A 21,743-nucleotide genomic window follows, 5' to 3' on the forward strand; every position below is an offset into this window, starting at 1 on the left:
AAAAGTTGCTCTCCATATCTTTTATAATCCCCCTTTAGGCACTAGAAGGCCACAATAAGGTGTCCCTGGAGCCTTCTCTTCTCCATGTGAACACCCCCATCTCTCCCAGCCTACCTTCACAGCAGAGGAGCTCCAGCCCTTGGAGCATCTCCATGGCCTCCTCTGGGCCTGCTACAACAGGTCCCCACATCTTTCTTGTGCTGAGGATCCCAGATCTGGATGCAGCACTCTAGGTGTAGGCTCACTAGGGCAGAGTAGAGGGGGAGAATCTCCTCCCTTGACCTGCTGGTCTCATCTAAATTAGTCATTTAAGCACTTTCTGAAGTCAGTGGGGATAGAGGAGCACACCCAAGGGCTGATTTGCCTCAGTACCTGCCTGAAAAAGAAATGGAACTTTCTTTGGAGGTGCCCTTTTTCATCTGCTGGTCATATCAGTTGTCTGCTGAACAGCTTTTCTACAGATTATCACCAAGAGAGCTAACATTCAATCAGACAAATTCTGGTTTTTTATGCACCACACATGTTCTGAGCAGGCCCAGGACACTTGTCTTCCAGAAAGGAAGCTGTATTTAATTTTTTAAAAACTTCAGTTCAGAAAAAAACACAGAATATGTCTTTAATGCTATCAAGATTGAGTGTTAATCAGATATTTTGTCTGCCACTTCTAATGTAATAAGCTTTTTTTAAAAGAATCTTTCTGTAAAATGTGACATCCAAAAAATGTAGTTTCTACTATTTGCAGTAAACAGAGCAAAGACAGGTAAAGCAGGCTAGTGCCTGACCTTTGGAAGCTGAACATGTAAAGAGAGGACATTGGGATCATGAAATTAAGGAGCTGAGTACATTTTTTTTAGTGCAATTTTTTTGTCAGATGGTAGTCTGAAAGTCTACTGTGTTATTTACAGTTAAAATATTTGAGTGAATGGACTTTGCATTACTATTTTGTGTTAAGAATTATCAGTGTAAAACAAGAATAGGGCTTGTAGTTCTCATTAATCTACATGTAGGACGTTCCATTGGTTCCCAGGGAAACCATTACGGTAGCATTTGAAGAGTACAAATGAAAAAATATGATGAAGCACAGTTGGAGGCACAATCTCTTACAGAAGACTCTGAGAGCGAGTGAGTAACCCTAAATAATAACTAGATTTGAGGTGGTTTCCCATCAGTGAATGAGGACCTAACAATTGATCCTAAGAGAATGCAGAGTATTAAATGATGCTAAGAAAAGTAATTTTAGAGATGTGACGTAGTGTTTTCAGCCTACATAAGACTTTAATCCTCAGACCTGCTATTCTAAAACTCTCAGCTGGTGTTAATCAGGAATGCTTACAGCAGGGATTGAAATGGTCAGTTCACTCCTTTTTTTTTCCAATCAAATTTTGCTCTCAACTACACTGCTGTCCCGTGTACTTGTGCAGGTAGGATTTGGTACATAATTTCATCTTCTTTTGATCGCAAGCCAAATGAAATATTGTGTTCGACTCGCTATACAAGCTGGTTAGTTTTCCCTCTAGATATTCACTAGCCTGTATAAAACCCACCATTTTTTAGGTGATTTAAAATGTGTTTTCACTGTGTTTTTAGGAGATCTGGACAGAGCTGAGCCGTTGTTCCTAACCTTGTCCTGTAGTGGAGTGGTTCCATAGGATGGGGTATTTTTCAGTCTGGCTGGTTCATGTCACTGAGTTTGTGCCTCTGACTTCCAAGTACCCTCCCAGCCTCTTACACCTTCTCCTCTGGAGTTTTCCTTATGCAGGGCAAGAGGGATCATACTGGGATTGTAGATTAGACCCTGGGGACAGATAGGAAGGCAGGCAGTGTCACATGCCGAGTGACACAATTTCAACATCACTGTCTTTATCTGCAGTGAAGCAACATCTCTTATTAACTAACCCATGTGGTGGTGCTCACCATCCTTTCTGAGTCAGATGACCTCTTTCCTCGGGGCTGGAAGGAGCTGCCTGGGTGTCAAGATAAGCAAAGTCCTTGCCTCTCTCAATAGCTTGGCTCTGTTTTTGCTTGTGATAGATGACTCTCCAGATTCTGAGAAAGCTTTGTCTGTTACCCTCCCATGTTAGACCAAAATCTGAGCAATAGCCAAAGTCAGCAGCTCCAAGTTGTTGTGTGAGTCCTTTTCAAGTCAGACAGTGACTGATGTGTCTGTTACCTTTTCTGGAAGGGACAAACCAAAATAATGTGCCATAGACAGGGCTGCATTGCATAGCCACACTAAAAGCTATCACTCCAAAACTGGAAAGACTCTTAAGCTTGATACCATCTTCAGGTGCTGAAAATTTGCCCTGCTGGGGCTGATGAGTCTGGTCCTCTTTCACAGAAATCCCAAATGGTTCAGACTGGAAGGAACCACAGTGAGTCATCTGGTCCCCTGCTCCAGGAGGGCCACTGCAGAGCACGTGGCACAGGATTGTGTCCAGATGGTTCTGGATTATTCCCGGTGAGGGAAACTCCACATCTTGTCTGAGTAGCCTGTTCAGTGCTCGGTCACTGCACAGCAAAGAAGATCTTTTTCATGTTCATGTGGAAATTCCTGGGCATCAGTTTCTGCCCATTCTTCTTGTCCCATTGCTGAACCCCCCACCCCGAGCAGAACCTGGTCCATCCTCTGCCCCCTCCCTGCAGGCACTGACAGACATGAGGTCTCCTCTCAGTGTCTCCTCTTGAGGCTGAAGAGCCCCAGCTCCCTTAGCCTTTCCTTGTCAGGGAGATGCTCCACTCCCTTCCCAATCTCTGTCAAGCTCCACTGGACTTGCTCCAGGAGCTCTTTGTGCATGGATGAAGTGAGGGAACAGTGCTGGATGCCCTTTTTCCTGAGCAAGCACATCCCTCTCTGACCTATATTGAAAATCTTTGCTGCACACTGGCATGTTATGAATTTCCTGGTGGATGTTGTGCACTTCTCCATGTGCAGGGATGATGGGTGGAGCTGCAGTGCAGTACAGCTTTGCAGTGGGTATGGTTCATAACCAGAGTGTTGTTTTAAAGCCTTTTAGTAGTGGAAGTGTCGTGGATGAATTCTTCATCCACTCTAACTAGATGAAATTTCACTTATCATCGGAGATCCTTGCTTTTCAAGAGTTTATTCCTTTTCAGTTCCATGGCTGGAGACTTAAAAAATAAACTTCACATCTTGTTAGTTTATTGTCATTTTGAGCACTCATTCTCTGAAGCCCAGGGTTATTATTTTGTCCGAGTCTTGCATTGTATAATAGGGAAGAGTTTGTGCCCTTCAGAGTGGCCTTAAATAGCAGTAGCGCAAAGGAAAGTGATCAGATGCCATTAGCAGCCTTCTGCTGGATTAATGGCCAGCAAAATCTGGTGGAGATGCCTGGAGCTTTCTAGCATCACTGCTGTGACTTTGGACATAATTGCCCACGAGCAGCTACACAACATCCAGCTCGGTTACGCAACATCCAGCTCAGCCACAGCACCCGCACGTCCCTCCCCACCAGCTCTCTCAGCTGAGGCAAACAGAGGCCAAGCCCTTCTCCTGAGGTGTCACAGGGCGAGGCAGCAGCTCTCCTCTGGTTGAAATCCTCCATCTCCACATGGCTCTTGGGCTTTCTGTCCCGGCCACCCGAGTGAAACATCTTTATCTTCCTGCCTGCTTGGATGGGGTGGTTTTGTTGGAAAATCAGCCTGTGCCGTGCAAAAATAGAGAGATGTGATAGAGATGTGATACTGTGCTGTCCAAAGATTCAGCAGGGCTTGCTAAAGTCACTTTTTCAACCACGAGTCACTTTTTCAGGCCATCATTTTGCAAACACTTTCAGCTGACGGAAGAGTCCAATCTTCTCACTCCTTCATCTCTATCTTCCTCTCTAGCATCCCTTCTTCTGTTGTTCTGGGGTCTGTTTGTGTGCTGGGAAGCTAACCTTTTTAAATTGTTTTTCTTCTGGGTTTATTCTAAACTGGATTACCTCTCTGTTAATCATGAAAAACCCATGGCAACACTAATGCTGTGCAAGAGAAGGAGCAGGGCAAGAGCAGACACAGGTAGATGAGAACAGGACAGGTGTGATTTTTCCATTTGTATTCCAGCTTAAGCCAGGTTGTAGTGCTTTTAAGGCTGCAGCTTCATGTTTTCTTCAGCCATTAAAACACCATTCTGCCCCAGCACACCGTGAACTTTTCCATAAAATAATGTAGTCTGGAACACCTAGTTGGAAGTGTTTGAGAAAATCATATTTTTTTTTTTTCTTTTTAATTAGGGCCTATTAGACCAGATGCTGCACTTTCATTAACCAGTTGCACGGATGTAGGAGAGTCAAAGAAAACCTTATCTGTACCCAAAATACAAAATAATTATATAATTCAGTCTCTTCCAAATCAGGAGATGCTGTTTCACCCCAGGGTATCTTTCAAGCAAATGCACAGACCAGGCTGCAGACGCAGAAAATGTGAGAGGAGGAGAAGAGGCCTTTGACAACCTCCCCAAGCTGGGAGGCAAAGGTCAGAGAGGGGAAGGGAGCTGTTGTACTTTGGATGTTCGGCTTGTCAGAATTTGTTTAGTGAAAAAACAGAAATGTTTCCCAAAGCTCCTTTCCTGGTCCCTGGGTACATCTGTTATTTTTTTTTTCCCGAAAATGAACTAAAATAACACAGGGGGGAAAAGTTAACTCTCTAACATCAGACACAGGGAAGTAGTGATGCCCACTTCTGGCTATCCCGTTCTGTGTGTGAGGGGGGAATTGCCACCCTCTACCCTCCCTGAAAGAGTTGAGAACAAAGAGGTGCCGAGCAGCATGTTCAGGAGATGATGTTGCTGTGGAACTTCTGGAGAAGAGGAACTGACCAGCTCCTGGGAATGCCTGACACCCGACTCGGTGACCTTTATGTGATGTAGCTCATCTTTAACCCAAGCAGGATTTTGGGATGAAAACTGGGAGGAAATTGGGATGAAAATCCCGATTACCTCCCCTCTTAGTTGTCACAGAGCACCTGTAAAAGGCTGTAGCCCAAGCAAAAATGAGTCAGGGACATGTGGGGTTTGAGATTCCAAGAGAGCCTTTCACAAGGCCTGAAACAGGAACAGGAGCAGGGAAAACACAACAACATCCCTTGGAGCCAAGCAGGAACTCACCTGCACTAAAAAATGTCTCCTAAAGAAGGCAACCTCTCTTCTACACTTGCTGCCAATTGTACTTGATTAATCAGGTTTCTGTGGGGGTGTTTTCCTTTGCTCCATTCCTAAGAGCTTATTTTTCCAAAAGTGATCTGAATCTTGTTGCAGGTAATCCGTCACCTGTGAGATCACGACTCTTCCAAAAAGCTGTGAACATTTTGCCCTCAGAAACTAAGAAAATTCGTGTTGAAAATCCATAAACACCTTTTTCAAGGCATCAGTCCCACAAAGGCGCATTCGTTCTTTTTAAAGTAATGGTTGTGTGTTTGACACCTCCCCACTAAAAAAGGTGGGGTGGGAGTTTGGCTGGGTTTGATTCCCGTGAAGCTGATTGAAGTTTTCCTGCTGGAGTCCATCAGGTATTTTCAAGCCAGGGAGCATTTATGTACAACACACCTGTTTCCAATAGCTCCACCACCTCCACAAAGACAGCTGCAGCAGAAAGCCCTGTTCACTCTGGGGAAAGCACATTTTATAATAGCTTCCCATCCCCCAGCCAGATGGGAATCAAGCTGAGGCAGCTGCAGTCCAGGTCCCATGAGAAATACTACAAAAAGTGCAATTAAAATAATTAGTTAATGCCTTTTTATCCAGCATGGTAACAAATAGGGAAAAAGAGCTTGAAATAGCTATTCTGTTTATCAGTGCAGCATGATATTGGATGCTTCCCAGGGTTGCTGTAAGCTCTCCCTAGGGCTTTAAAAGCTTGTGGGTGCTTGGCCAGTTGCTGGATTAAGGATCTCTATTACTGGTGGTAGCAGGGATGGGTTAAAACCACTTGAGCAGTACATTTTGCTGTAAGAACATAAAAAAAAAAAAAAGAAAAAAAAAGAAAAAAAAGGAAAAAAGAAAAAAAAAGAAAAAAAAAGAAAAGTGAGTCTGAATTGATAATAAAGTGATTTAGATTCTGCTCCCTCCCTTGGAAATCAAGATTGCCTCCCATTGATTTCAACATGTACTGGCTTAGATTCTGATTAAGCAGAATTTGCCTGATGATTCAACTTTATGGGGGATGTACAAACAAAAAATACATGGCCAAATACGTCCCTGGCACAACTCAGTGAAATCTGGCATTTACCCAGTCATTGGCTGCTTGTTGTTTGAGGGTTTCTCTGCTACCCTGCAAATGGTGCAGCAAGTGAAGGCGTCTTTGCAGGCATTCAAATTCCTTTTCTTGAAGTGTTCTTAGCAAATAAAGAAGTGCACCAGGAGCTCTGCCCCCGGTAAGCTGTATTTGTTATTGCCATAGCAGGTGTTATTTATTCTGTAGGCAAGTGACATGGCCAAAGGGTGAAACATAACCTAAAAACCACGGAAGAGTCTCTTAATAATCTCTAGATTCTTCAATTTCACTCTAAGACTTCTTCCAGGGGCCGAATTATGCAAACATGAGTATTTTTTTCATTTTATATTCCTGTCATCACTCCCTGTCATCCCTGTGGGGTGACCTGGAGGTCAGGCATGTTAGTGAAGAGCATGAAAATAAGGAAATGTTGAATAATAAATGCTTCAGGTCATGCAAGCTGTCCCTATCTCCCACCTTCCTGGCAGATGACTACAGAATAGCCAAGCAGAGCAAGGTCTCAGTGGCTCACAAAGTGGTTCTGGAGTGTTTGTACCCAGCCTGTGAATCTGTCAGTGCTCTTACCCTTTGCATGGGTCATCAGAGGAGTTTTTGAAGCACAGTAAGGACTTTGGGTTGAGGCAGGAAGTTCCAAAAGCTACAGGCCATGTAACTGGGCATTTCCTTTTAACAGTTTCAAATTATTTTACCATTGTTGCTTTTGAAATTCTTTCAGTTCTATGAGAAATGGTATTACAAAGTATCTGATTCTCTTACGTTGTCTGGAAATGTAAATCCCGGCCTCTACGCATCCCAGACCATTTCTTAATGTTACTGGGGGAGAAAGAAACATCCCAGATTTGCCTTGTCTTCCTTCTGTCTGTGAGAGGAGGGTTAATAATAGAAGTGGGAAGAAGGGTTAGCAAAGGGGAGTGCTATTCATGTGGACAGAATGCCAGCAGCAAAGCTGGCACATGTTGTTCCATTCGCATGAAAGTATGTTTTATTCATTTGCTGATGATCATCGACAGTAGCTATGACAGAGAAATAAGAGGGCCAGAGTATAACCAGGTGAAATGCTGTGGCTTTGTCCCCCTTCTGTGGTATAAGGCTGCAGGAAATGTGATTTTCTGTGACAACTTCACTTGATATAATATAGGCACTTTCCGGGGATTAAATATTAAGGAGAAAATAATCATAACTCAACTCTTTCATGTTATTTACTTGACATCAACTTGTTTCCATGCTATTTTCACACTTGGCCCTCTTGCCATCCCACCTGCAACTGTACTGGTCATCCCAAACTCCCATTATACTAAGGAAAGACAAAGGCATTTTTAGGATGTGATTTGTTTGACACATCTTTGAGATCCCTTGGGATTAAAAGAACTGTTTTCTCCATAGAGTGTGTTGACTAAATCTCAGCTAACTGCTTGGAGGATTTTGGTAGGTGTAGGCACATACATTGGTGGTGGGAGTCAAGTACATCTATGTTTAGTGCCATTAATACCAAGATTTCCTGGTTCCCATGAGCTATGTATGATTTTGTCTGTCTTACATGATCTAGGGGGATGTAAAAGATGGAATTGCATGGGGAAGTGAGTCTTGTGCCCATTCAGATGGATCCTGCTCTTGTGGTCCTCAGAGTGATAAAATCATAGGTTAAAAGGCAGAGGAGTTTTTTTTTGCCTTATGAAGTAATTGGAAGGTTGTCCTTGTTACTCCTGCAATACAGCTGCAAGGCTGAGAAATGCTATGATTGCTGGTTCAGAAATGAGGGAAGAGATGCCAAGGAGGGCAAAGATACTCGCCTGCACTGCACGTGGAGTGTGAGGTGAGCTGATAAAGTGGTAGATGACTTCTCCCCACCATGCAGAAATCACAGTTCAAGTGCTGAAAGCAGCCACACTGTTGCAGAAGTGTCTTTTTGCCTTCCTGAGCCAGCTTGGAGATCTCAGCACTGTGGTGCAGCTCTGCCTGCAGTCATGAAGAAAGCCTGGTAAAATACGGAGCTCTGAAACCAAACCTTCAGCTAATCAGCTGAAGACAGAGCTCGTGTCCCCCCTTGAACGAGGATTAGGATGAACTTGGCTTTTGGAGTACTGGGAGAAAGTTTAAGGTGTTATGTTTAAAAAAGAAGTGGATAGTTCTGCAAAAATAACAAAACTGTTAACAATTTTTTAATCGAAGCTCTTACATTTAACATTAGAAACCTATTAAAACCAATGGGGAACGAAGCACTTGGAGCTGTAGTTTGAAATCAGCCAGGATGGATATTGAACTGCAACTTTTTTGTAGCTCTGTAACTTTTCACTAGCAGCTGGGAAGATAATGCTTTTAACAGGAACACGTTAAATTCTGGAGCACAGACATGCCATGATGGGAGAGTGGACATTGCAAGGAAAGGCAGTGGTTATGAAATGCTGAGTTAATGGCTTTTTTGTGTATTTTAGGGAAGGGTGATGTGCTGGCTCCAGGCAGCAGCTGGTGAATCTAAGTGTAGGGCTGGTCAGAACTTGCAGGGATTTGCCAGGTGCGTGGCCTGGAGCAAGGTGTGTATTCCTGTGGAGCTGGTGACCATCCAGATTAGATCATGTGCCACAGCACGATGTTTGTTGTGAAAACACTGATTTTTGAAGTGCAAGCTAGTTCTGCTTCATCATCTGGAAGGAGCAATGCTGAGGAAAAAGGTTTGTCCTTTCTTTCCCCAGAGAAATGGATGCTCTGTGCGTAGACCTCAGCTACAACTTCCTTGGATTGTCAAGGCAAAGCTGTAGTGGTATCCAAGGAGAGAGCATAGCACCTGAGCATGAGCTGTCCGAGGGAATTAGATGACTGTGCTGTGTTATGCTGAAAGGCCCTAAGTTTCCTATTGCTTTGTATTTGAAATGGTGAATTTTTCCAGCTGGGAAAAGTCAGTGGAAAACCTCTACCTGGTGCAGTGTATTATGAGGGATGTCCCCAGGCCTAAAGGAGGAAATTCAAGAGAAACTGGGAGTCTAGAAATCTGTAAATTAGAAAAGGGTAAAGGTCGCTCTTCATATACCCTTTCCACCTCGCTTTTAATTTCTTTCCCTGTTAAAGCTTAGAGCAAAAGTTGAATCAGGTTATAATGACAGTCTGCAACAGTATATATCCTCCCTAATCTCTTTGTCACACTGAAAAAAAAAAGAGTACAATTTAGTGTGATTATTGCCCCTGTTATTAAGCAAATGTTTCACCTGTGATTCCAACGAAGGTGAACTCACAGCACTGTTCTTGTTTGCCAGCTACTTCCACAGACTGCAAGGACCCACAAACAGTGCTAGTTATGATTTTTGTTGTAACATCAGGGAAGAGCTCTCCTTATCAGTTAGCCAGTTCTTGGACCTGTGATACTTTCAGTGTAACCTGACACAGTGGTTCGTTTTGTGAAGTGCAGCATGGATTGCAAAGGAGGACTGGGAATGCTGGTTTGGGTGTTCCTGTGTCATCCACGTGCGTGAAATGGGAGCCAAAATGACATCACAAAATGAAGATCAAAAGTGCAGATGCAATATTTAGTTATAGACAGATGATGAAAAAGGCAACAAGTAGGAATATCTTCATTGGTGAGTTTTCACTGTTGAATGTCTCAACACACTGAATCACATTTGAAAGTCATATGCAATGAAGAATAGTTTGGTAGTCTCTGAACTCAAACAACCATGGTTTTGCTGTGTTTGAGTCCCAGATTTATCTTCCTCTGTTACCCAGGTCCAAAGCCTTGCTCTCTCACTGCCACTAGCTGTTTTCTTGCTGCTGCTTGCTCATGTAGATATATATTATTTATTGTCATATGACAGAAACTAAAATTGCACTTCAGAAAAAGCTTTACCAAGAGTAATTTGTTCCCAGCAAGACCTTTTAGCTACACAGTAACATGAAAGCATCAAAATACCAGGAGAACATTATAAAAATAAACTGCCCTGATGCTAAAATAAGCTTTAATTGATGGAGAATTGCACCGAGCCTGACAATCTGAACCATTTATTATTATTTTCCTTTCAAACTTCAGCTACATGTGATTTAAAGTGACTGAATTATAGTTCCCACATACCTTCCTGCCCACAGTGCATGCAAGAAAACCCACGCACAAATTTCTTAGCTCCAGAGGAGCAGCTGGATACACCTGGAAGAAAATAAAAAAGCTGATTGAAAGTGAAGTTTAAATAAAAGTGATGGTGATGTGAACGTTCTGAAAAAAAACCACCCCAAAACCTAATCTAGCTAAATGCCATGCTGTGCTTCCCTCTTCTCAGAGGAGAGTTCTCCTGGGTATCTCTCTCCCTGACAGAGACATTTCCTTAATATCTGCTGGTACAGCACTGGATCCTCTGGGCCAGGTGCTGTTGCAACTCCCCGTGTTGGAGGTTGATGTTGGCTGTGGATAAACTACCATTCTGTCTTCCCCACTTAAGGTTCTTAAAGAAAAACCACAAGCAATTGACTGTACTCAGCTATTTAAATGAATAACCTGTTGCAGGCTCTCCAGCAAAAGGTCAACATGACTACGGAAGACTGTGGATAAATGTGAAATACCTTCTGTCTGATGGATTGGAGGCTGTACTAGTGGTCCTGTGCTAGAGAGAAGTGGGTGGAATATAGCAAATGTTATATCATAAAATCACAAAATCATAAAATCATAAAATCATAGAATCTCAAGATGGTTTGGGTTGAAAGGGACTTCAAAGCTCACCCAGTCCCACCACCTGCCATGTACAGGGACACTTTCCACTGGACCAGGTTACTCCAAGCCCCATCCAAGCTGGCCTTGGACACTTCCAGGGATGAGGCAGACCCATTTTCTCTGGGCAACCTGTGCCAGGGCCTCACCACCCTCACAGTCAAGAATTTCTTCCCAATATCCCATCTAACCCTGCCCTCTGTCCACGTGAAGCCATTCCTCTTTTTCCTGTCACTCCGGGCCCTTGTAAAAAGCTTCAGCTACGAGATTTATTCTTGGCATTTTCTTGTGAAGGATATGAGAGTGGACAATCATTCATTAGTGATGCTTTTAAAAGTGCGTCAGCTGTGATCGTGGTGTCTCTGATTGTGTGAGCAGGGAAGGCACAGACCTCTGCCTTCAGCCTGGGAAGGGTTTTTAGGCTCATGCTGGGGCTCTTGGGTAGCTGCAACTTCCCCAAACGCTCTGCCATGTTCAGGTCAGGCAATCCCCAGGCTTGACCCAAGCTTCAGCTGAGTTTAAGATCTCATTGTAAGTCCTCATTTGAATTACAGGCCTAGACAACTCACCTGCAGCCAAAAGCTGAACAGGGATTTTCATCTAACTCCCAAAATTTCAAGAGCAGGGAGATGCTTGTCTATGGCCCTCCATCTCTCTGCCCATGTCAGCACTGCCTGTGACAGTGCTGTGATATTTATGTTTAGAGCCAGGAAACCTCAAGCTGCTGGTAGAGGTTACGGGTGATCCAGACCCAGTCCATGGATGAGTTTCTCCACCTGCCTGTCTGTCTCTCCCGTTAGACTCCCAGGCTTGTTTGTCACCCAAATGGACTATGGTTGCCTTGGTTTTCCATCCCAGCACATGTTTGCAAGCTGAGCAAGTTGCATGCTGTCAAACACGGCTTCTTAAATCGCAATTCCTGCTCTCTGCCAAGGGGGCTAATAAATCCCTCTCTCACCTTCCCTTCTTGCCTGCTTAAGTTATGAATGCTGATGGCAAGAAGTGGCTCTGCTAATGCCCAGCAGCAGTGTCCAGTTGTTCCAGGAACGGTCTTCATTTGTTACCCTAATACAGGTAATCAAGACCCAGGGATTCACGGTAGATCAAAGATCCAAAGGAAGGAATTTGAAAGGGTGTCCAGTTTTGTTAACAGACATCTCTGCAGCCACATGCAGGTCAGACCAGACACTGTGCAGGGCTTAAAACTTGAATCCACACTGTCACAGGATGGGAAGAAAGATGTGCTTGGTCACACTGCTGCAGGGATAGAGGTTTCTGTTCTTTGGGTTGGTTGTCCAGATTCCAGTGAGCATTTCCACAGTGAGAGAAGAGCAAAATAATATATGTTTCATGAAGAATGAGGATTTTTGAAGATCACGGAAGCCAGATTTAATTTTTTTTTAATTTATAATTTTTGTCATGGACTGAACTAAGCATGGACTAGCATGGATGTGTCTGAATATTGGCTTTGGGTAGAGGAATAATTCAGGTGAACAGGCAGACTACCCGAGACAACACTGGTTGCTGCAGTGTGTAGTTAGGAATGTTATCAGTGCTGTAGGCAGACATCATGAGGAAGGGTTCAGAAACTGAGTGTCTGGGCTGCTTGAAAGGTCATGTGAACTGAAGCTGATGGTTAATTCAAGAGGAATATAATTAATTCCTTCGAATACAAAATCAATGCAGAACTGAGATAAAAAGGCAAAGGTAACTTTTCCTAAATAATTTTCCATAATAGGTCTCTTCTACATCTTGATTATAAGTGTAGTGTAAAATTTTTGAAGTATTTAATTAGCTGATTAATCAGAGGGATAGTTTCTTTTTCGTGTTTACCCCCATTCTAATTAGTGCTACTCACTGAAAAAGCAAAACTTATTACAAAATCTGCTACATTGTCTCTGAAAATTAACCTTGGTCTCTGCAAATGACTTCATATGCCACACTAGAGATTTTTTTTAAATATTTCAGATTAACATTTTTATTTTTGCTGTAAAATACATTGTTAAAATAGTGAAAGAATTATTAATTGTGGTTTTTGGCATTAGATGATGTATGACCCTTATTCTGGTCATGGGAAATATTTGTTCATTGTGGTGTTAATGCTGGAATGTTTTATCAAAAAGAAATATCAAACTTTCAACTGCCATTAAACTTGTAAAGTGGCTGCCACTGATTCCAGCACTTTCCAGGCTTTCAGTGGAAGGTTTTAAACAGGGTTTTGATGAACTAGGTGGGAACTATGACTTGCTTGGGATAGAGGCAGGATCATGTTCCTACTCTGAGAGCAACTGTTGGCCATGGAAACCCTTGGACTCCTCTGTGGTTCTACCAACATCTCAGTCCTCTTGATTTGGTGCTAAATCTGAGGCTCTCATGCAGTGCTCCAAAATCAAAGTAATTCTTTTAGCAGATGATTCCTGTAAACAAAATTTCATCCTGTGCCTTTTTCCCTGCAGAGCAAATGAGCTTCCACTGTTCCCAGCTATTTGCAGGGTTGTTGTTGTGAGCCTGAACAGGATCGTAACAGCCACACTGAACTTCCTGTATTTTCTAGGAATCTGGAAATGCCCCTGGGAAAGCAAAGCTCTCCCTAGCATTGAGCCCAGCTTGGTTTTGCACTTGGCTATACATTTTAGCTAAGGAACTGTCAATAGTAAATGTACAGCACTACAGCCATGGAAGCCTCTGCATCAGAGCTCCCTACCAGTGAGAGGAAGATGACATTCCTTTGGGGAAGACTTCATTCCTTTTCCACACAGGGATGGTGTCAGCAGCATAAAAAAGGGATGTTTTATGCATGGGGACATTTTTCCCCCTATATGACCCATAATTGGAAGGAAATTGGCCGTGATTCAGTAGGTGATGCAATGTATATCCAGTGTACAGACCATATGTTATCTTCAGGACACTTCCTCTAATTCAGGCACCTCCACAGGTAGCAAGCAGCCTGGTGCCAAATTAGCTGTTGTCATCTCCTTGTGGCTTAACCCAGCTCAGAAGAAAATAAATATTTACATCTTAGCTGAATCCTTTCATCTGCCTTCAATATCTCAGTTTAAGACATATGGATTTGTGGCAGTGATGGGGGACTAGACGTTGTGTTAAGCACTAGATTATGCTAATAAATTCATGGTTTATATCTGCAAAAGAATTAATATTGATAAGCATATGTTTATGAGTTTCATATTCAGCAGAACCTTCTAGTCATATACCTATGTGCCAGCTCTTTGCAAAGTCAGGGATCTAGTAGTTTACACAAACATTGTAGAAACTGTAAATAGACATGATTTAATTTTAATTTAAGGGGGAAAATGAGATGTGAAAAATGTTCTACTCGAACCATTTACAGCCTGTAGTACTCTGCTATACTGAGTGTGAAGTTCTTTAGTCAGTGATGAAAAGGAGAGCAGCTGAGCACGCAGGGAGAGAAAAAACCCTGATGGGGAATGTGAGGCATGTTTTGTTTTACTCTGCACCCGTACAATTCTGTGAGTTTAACGTGTCCAGTTATGTATTCTGTGATTTCAACCACCAAGAGACAGATCCTGATATCCCAAGCACTAAGTGCCCTTGCTTTCAGCTGAAATTAGAATGCATGATCAGTCAAACACTAATTCAAATGACAGGTTCAGTGAAAGGTACTTAAAAAAATTCCCAATCAGACCTGCCTATAAGAAATGAATTTTTCTGATTCATTTGCATTAAAAAACAAACTACAGCTTGGTTGTAAGGGCTGTGCATTGTCCTTTCAGCAGAGAGATAGAGATGACATGTGCTTATTCCCCACCCAGGAGAAGTAGAGTCTGACTCTCACCAGGTTTTGCCGTTTGGCCAGTTCATCTTTCCTTGTGTAGAGCTCCGGTAACATGGCCTTGGTTTCTTTGTCTGTAAGATTTAATATTAAGTTCTTCTCAAAAGAAAAGCTGTGAACTGCTTCATTAGGACTGAAGAGAAAATGATGGACTCCCATGGGAGGTGTCACTGTAAGGAGCATGTTTGTGTTTGTGTTAGAGGACTCAGAGTCTCCCTGCTCAGGCTGGAGGAGTTTCTTGTGACAGATTATCTCTGATGATATTTAGCAAGCAGCTCACATGCAACAAATAAAGGCCAGACACGTGTAAGACTGACTGCTTCTGGCAGCTTCATATTAAGGGAGGCTATGAGCAGTTCCATTTTGCCACATTTGCTTTAGCCTCTGAAGTCTGTGCTCCATCAACCAATATGGGAATACCCTTTCTGAGCTTGTGTCTATCACTCTGGAAGTGTTGAAAAACCGTGTAGATGTGGCACTCGAGGACATGGGTTGTTGGTGCACCTGGCAGTGATCGGGGAATGGTTGGATTTGATGTTCTTGGAGATGTTTTCCAACCCTTCTCAAAATCTGGAGGGGGTAGGTCTTTTGTTGCCTGTTTCTTGCTTAGGTGGAGGGTGTAAAATTGTTTTAAAAAATTAATTTTTTCTCTTCAGAGGCCTGATGCTTTCAAGGAGGCCTGTAGCTGACAAGTCAGACTCTCCAAGGGCCCTGGGAACGAGTGCTGACGTTGCTCATTCAGCCCTTCTGCATGAACCATATGACTGTTTCACCCACAACAAATATTGCAGGCAACCTTGAGCACCGTTTGAAAAATAGTCAATAGGCATCCTATTCCTTTATGCTGGCACAGAGCTGCTCTGCTTCCAGTTCTGCAGTGCTGTTGTCACACTAGGCTGAAGGCAGCAAACAGATTTCTTTTCCATGTGGCATCAGGAACGATGTCTGTGCGAGATCTGGCACAGAAAACCCTTCACACTTATAACAGATATCTTCTTACTTTGCTTTTTGCTTTAGGTCTGCAGCTCTCCTGCTCACAGGCCTCTCAGGTGCTGTGTCTTCTTGCCAGCTGTGATACAGCAGAGAACGATGAGAGGACACAGAGAATCAAAGACTGACAGAGTACATAGGCTGTTTGCTGCAGCCCAGGCTGGCTGTCAGTCCAGGAGAAAAGAGTGGCTGGTCAGCTCAGGAATTTGGTGCACTACAGCAGAGATGTCAAGAAAAAAATCCCTTTGGATAGAGGGGAATAAAGGAGGAAAGGCTCAGAGTGTTTTCACCAAAACCTAGGTGATATAAGAATCTGCAAGACAGGCATTACACCCATAGGAGGTCATAAAAAGCCAAATTCTACTCTCTGATACTTTGCTCTTATTGTAAAATAACTCCTGGAGCAACTGAGGAAAATTTCTCTGTGAGGACTTTCAAAGCTACAAGTAAAAATCAAACAATTCAAAGCATTAAATTCCTTTTCCTTCACATCTGACCTTACTGGCCTTGTCTCTCAGCTTCTCCATACAAATCTGCCTGTATAGAGTCTTGTGGAGTCTCAGACTGAGATTCTGATGGCTGTTTCTGATTTTCTGTTTCTTAGAAGTGTATATGGTTAGATCCATCTAAATGGTACAGTTTCTGTATGGAAACAATCTCATATTATATGGGCTTACATAAACTGATCATCAAAAGAGGCATATTTGGCCCTAGAGATGATGACTTTGACTACAGGGAATCAAACTGGTTTTGCTGTTTAATTTGCAGTCCCCTGGTATGTGTATTATTCCTAGTACAGTACAAATGATTGCATACAACTCAGTTACTTTTCTAACCTAAATACTGTTTTTCTTTCCTTGGTTCTGCGAAACTCTGAATCACAAAATGGTAGGAGAGTGTTTTCAAGAGGGTGTCGGTGTGTCCTTGCCCTCTACTTCTGCTTTTGCTTTTGTATCCATCACTGGCCACTGCCAGGAACAAGGCTCTGGGCTGGATAAACTCTGATCTGACCCGGGATCATCACTCTTTTGATATGCACAGGTGATAATTGAAGCATTTAGCAGGGTTCAGAAATAGAGGTGTGGGAGCTGTGAGAGGGACTGAAGAAGGACATCTCAGGGGCTGGATCCCTACAAATTCTCTGCAAAGTCAGGGATGTCTTAAGGACTGGTGTCCTGCCTGCAGGAGTTCAGGGTGACCAGGTTCCTACCTTAAACACTGGTGTTATTTTCATTGCTTAAAATTAGGTAAGGCAAAGCCTGCTTTAGCCACTGATTGTCTCACCTAGGTTGCTGTTGCCCTGGCTTCAGGATCTGGGTTGAAAGGGTTGCAGAGAGTTACCTTTGGCCCTCCTTCCCATGCAGCACCAGTTACAGCTGAGACAAAGTCCATGAACAATCTCTGTTTGCTGTTTCACACAGCTGGGCTGCTGGCACACTACAGCACTTTGCATACGCTGATTTAACTGTTGGAAAATTTATTCACACAAAAATCTTCCTATTCTCTTACTCAAAGGATTCCCCCCCCTCCCCCATTTTGTTGTCAAAACCCTTTTCCCATCTGTTATTGGGGCAAAACAACCTCCTAGTCTGGAAGTTTCATTCATGGATAAAGCTTTTCGCTGGGACTTGTTTTAAGAAGCCAAGGGTCGGGGGCAGATTTTGCTCCCGGTGAAATGAACAACAAAACTCCCATTGATTTCCCTGTGAGCTGAATGGAGCCTCTCCTGACAATGGGGAGATTTTTAGAGGAGTTACGATGGCCGTGGACAAGGTCTTGTTGCTTTGCCCTCTCAAAAGAGAACTGTTCCTGGTGGAGGAACAATCAGAATATTTGTCTCTTTAAATGAATGGTTCTCAGAGCCCGCACTGAGAGGCAGGCTCCCTCTCTGCGGCTGTGAGGCTACTCGGAGCCTCCAATAAATCAGCATGCAGGAGCTGAGAGCTCTGTCCTTGAAGGGATGCACAGTGACCTTGCTTGTGCTTACTCTAGAGGAATAACCAGGGGAAAGAGAGGAGCCCAAATAGTGAGTGGTGTATGACTGAAGGCACTGCATGCCGCATGCAAATGCTACGGCAGGGACAGCACGCTGCTGCACAGAATGCAGCTTTCCTGACATTCCTGATAGCCCGGACAGATTGCTGCTGCTGATGCCTCTTCCTTTTCTTTCTTTCTTTCTGTTTTTTTTCTCTCTCTCTTTTTTTTTTTTTATTTGCAGGGGACTGAATGAAACCCTCATGATTGTTACATGCTTGTTCAATAATAGCACGCCCCAGTCACGTCTCCTTGTGAGCACATTTCATTGGAATCACTGAGCAGAAGCGGAGAAGAGCTGACGACTATGTGTTTCCAACGCAGGTTGCCGGAGCCCCGTGCTTGCCATTGGCTGCAGTTTTCTGGTTTATTTGCAGCTTCCCCCATCTGGAATATGAAAATGGGATTGAAGTAGATAATTGCTAGCAGCGGGTTTTCAAGAGAGGCTTAGAGGGAACAGAATGCCTCTCTCACAGCATAAGCTGCCTGCGCTGGAAGAGCTCTGAGAGATGATTTTAGATGTTACCCACGTCTGAATCTCCTGGAAACTTTACCATGGAAGCAAGCCATTACGCACAGTCCTGGAGCTAACATCCAAAAGGGGCAAGGAAGGGGCAGCAGGGCCAAACAATGGGATACCTTGTCCTTGGATTGCTCACAGAAAAGCCAGCGAGCTTTCCCCTCCGCTTCCCAGCAAGAAGGGCATGAAGGCGGCAATGAACTGAATTTTACCCGGTGGAGCTTCCGTGGCTTTTAGGAAGGATGGGATACACTGACCCTTCATCAAGCCGGGATTTGCTGGGAAACAGAACTTTGTTCTTCATATTCATCTGCGCCTTTGCTGTGGTCACCTTGCTGCAGCAGATCCTCTACGGGGGAAACTATCTCAAAAGGTAAGGGGGGATTCTGGGGAACAGGAAAAGTTGTCTGATAGGACTGGTGGGAGCTACAGAGCTCCAGCCAAACCATTATAACAGTACAAACTACTTCCCGGTGTTGTGCTGACAACATTAACACCTTATCTAGGAAGGTGCATCTGGCATCTGTGATGTCTTAGATTATGAATGCTGGAGAATGTCAGGCAGAATACAACGTTTTGTGAGTTTCTCAGGTTATATTTTAATCCCCAGCTGTTGCAAAAATGTAGGTTGCATTTACCTTAAAGTGACTTGCACCACCTGAGTGTTTGCTCCTGATCAGGTCCTGCCTTACGGGATTCCCACTCTGTGTAAGTTCTGGCTGAAATACCTCGGGGGGGGGGTGGGGGTGTTGAGTTAAGGTAGCATGCTCATTGCTTAGATTTTAATGTCTTTAGAAACAGACACGCAGATGCAATTCCTAAAGTCAAAGTGGCAATATTACTCTTGCAAATAACTGAGGGAGCGCTTTATTTTCTCACTGTTTTATTCCTATGGACTGCTGCTGAGACTGCCCTGCTGTAGAGCACATCAGTCCTTCATCTGAAAATGGTACTGCTCTTTTCACAGCAAACACCAGTGGGGATCTCTAAGTGTTTAACCTTGACCCATGCAGAGTTTGTTTTACTTAAATCTAGTTTGAGGAGTTCCAGCTTGTACAATTTTATGAAGAGGAATGTGTATCTTTCATGCTTTGAGGTAAATGGGTTTCAGTAGTATAGGCAGCTGCTGTGGAATTTTTTACTGGAATTAAGCTGCATTCTGCCAGAAGAGATCAATGGTTTGGTTCTTGCCTTGTTTGCAACCCGTATAGTTGTTTGCCTTGTGCCAAGAGCAAGCAAAATGCTGGCAAATCAGCAAACATTTCTCTCTGGGAGGGAAAAACAAGCATGATATTAATATGTATAGACAGGAGTGTTGTTTATCCACAGAGAAACTTGTGTGCCTTGCACAGCCCCCCTGACTGGGGGCTCTGTCTGCTTTTTGGGCACCTCAGTTCCAGAAAGATGTGACTTTCTCGTTTGGAAGGAGCAAGAATGAGCAGAGGTGTAGAAAACATCTTTGTTTGGCTTGGAGAAAAAGGAGGGGAGATATGATAACTGCCTTGAAATACCCAAATTATTTCTGACAGGAGGAAGGTAATAAATACATGTCTGTAAAGACTGATGACATGATAAGAAGTCATAGGCGTAGGCTGTAGCAGGAAAGATTTGAATTTAACCAGATGGAAAACTTTTAAAGAAAAAGGTTATCCAAGGAGGTATAAAATCTCCATGTTTGGGGGCTTCAGGAACCTGGTAGGTAGAAAGAGGTAGTACCAAGCTGCCTTGGTGTTGAGGGTGTGACTTTATGGCCAGTTGAGGTCTCATCTTGCATTATTTTCTCAGTTTTTCGCATCTGTGCTGGAGGTCTGGCAGCCCTAGCAATCCCTGTTTTTCTAAGTCAAGTGACTGAAACAGGATCAGAGCAACAGGAAATAAATCCCAAGCACAAACTGAAATGAAAAATGCCAGAGTAAAGATAAAATGATGAGAAGATGCAACCAAAACTCTTCCAGTGGGTGATCTCTGTGGCCTGTCTCTGTCCTGCCTTGTGCCCTGGGAGCCCCTGCTGTCATCATCAGGGAATGAAAAAAGACTGATGTCCAATTCCCAGGATTGAAAGGAGAAAGTCTGGTTCTGAGCCCTCTACCATCAAAGTGGCTCAAGCAGGGACATGTGCATGCATTTTGTCACTTGGACTGGAAAACACTCTTTATTTATTTATTTATTTAATTGCTTATTTATTTATAATTCCAACTTGTAATTATTTGTTCTTTTCCATTTTTCTAAATTTTTTTTTTTTTAAATCATTTGACAGAGTCTCAAAGAGGGCTTCACCCCTCCCCTCATTCAGAGCAGGGAAAGAGCACTTTAGCTCCTTTCAGCTGGGAAATGGCAGCTCCCATCTTTCATGGAAATCAGAATGCAGGACATGGCAGTCCCAGGCTGCCAGTTATTGACAACAGAAAGGTGATTTATGTAGCAGCCTGCATTGTTGCCATAAGGTTATCATGAAGTTACTTTTTTCAGTTTTCCTCTCCCTCTCTCAGTCTTAACGCCCTGAATACCTTCTGGTGACCACTCCCAGGCAGTCTGACTCCAGCCTGCTCAGTGCAGGGGTAGCTGTAACCTCTAATTACTCTTTTATTTCACAAACCTCTGGTGTTAAGTCCCGTCCTAGAGGCCAATGCTGGCTGTGAGGTCCCTTGGACAGGTTATAACTGGTCCCTCAGGGACCACGGTGGAGCTGGTGGTTTTGGAGAGGATCCTTGCAGAGCTGAAGTGGGATATTTATATCTCTGGTGCCACTTGCCAAGCTGGATCTTGGGGACACTGCCTAAACCTGCAGCCATTTACTCACTGGGATTCCATGTGCTGCTTGTTTGGTGATGGCCTTTACTTGCATCCCAACACCAGCAACAGCAACAGGCCCTCAGGCCTCTTCCCAAGGCAGAGGGAAGAAATTCCCCGGTGTGTTTAGAGAAACCTGAAAACTGCTACTCCAGTAAATGTACAATACTTTTTAAGTCTAAATACAACAACGGGGTAGCTCTTTTCTCTGCAAGAAGATGGTGGAAATGGGCAAAGGCCAGCAAGGCAGAGGGCATCTGACCTAAAGCAAGCAGCTTGGGCTCAGTGAAGGGGACAGCATAAGCTCAGGACTGGTCCCAGAAAGCAGAGTGGAGAAAGGCATCCTTTTCTGGGAGAAAGATGGGAAAGCTGGCTGTAAGCTGTGCCATGCCAGATGCCCTTAAAAACAGGGAATGGGCTGGTTTGATCACCACGAAATCCCACCTGAGACTGTCCATAGAGGTTCCCCGGAGGCTCATGGTCTGTGTTTGCCCATGGCCATGTTCCCAAAGCATCTGTGGGGGTGGCAGGACTGCGGACAGGAGAGGAAATAAACTCTGCTCAGTGAAATTTGATAAGGGGCCCAGCCTCTGGTCAAGTCCTCTCTTTCTCCTTATGAGACACTGATGAGCTCCTGGCATTGCTGGAAGAAGGGGAGGACGCAGAGATTGAATTTCTAGGCAT

The 21,743-nt window shown here is 43.7% G+C and overlaps 1 protein-coding gene across 3 annotated transcripts in view; it reads left to right on the top strand.

The window, feature by feature from the left end:
* Positions 1-21,743, top strand: part of ST8SIA5 (ST8 alpha-N-acetyl-neuraminide alpha-2,8-sialyltransferase 5) — a 68,884-nt gene that overhangs the window by 4,784 nt on the left and 42,357 nt on the right. For 2 of the 3 annotated variants that reach the window (XM_064642367.1, XM_064642369.1), the window contains exon 2: positions 17,934-18,642. In XM_064642367.1, the coding sequence (XP_064498437.1) occupies positions 18,512-18,642 (131 nt within the window). In that variant the 5' untranslated portion in view covers positions 17,934-18,511. Of the gene's footprint in view, positions 1-17,633; positions 17,742-17,933; positions 18,643-21,743 lie in introns of those variants that run through there. The other variant, XM_064642368.1, reaches the window with a different exon arrangement.

The sequence above is a fragment of the Pseudopipra pipra genome, chromosome Z (assembly GCF_036250125.1).
Source record: "Pseudopipra pipra isolate bDixPip1 chromosome Z, bDixPip1.hap1, whole genome shotgun sequence".
Taxonomy (NCBI): domain Eukaryota; kingdom Metazoa; phylum Chordata; class Aves; order Passeriformes; family Pipridae; genus Pseudopipra; species Pseudopipra pipra.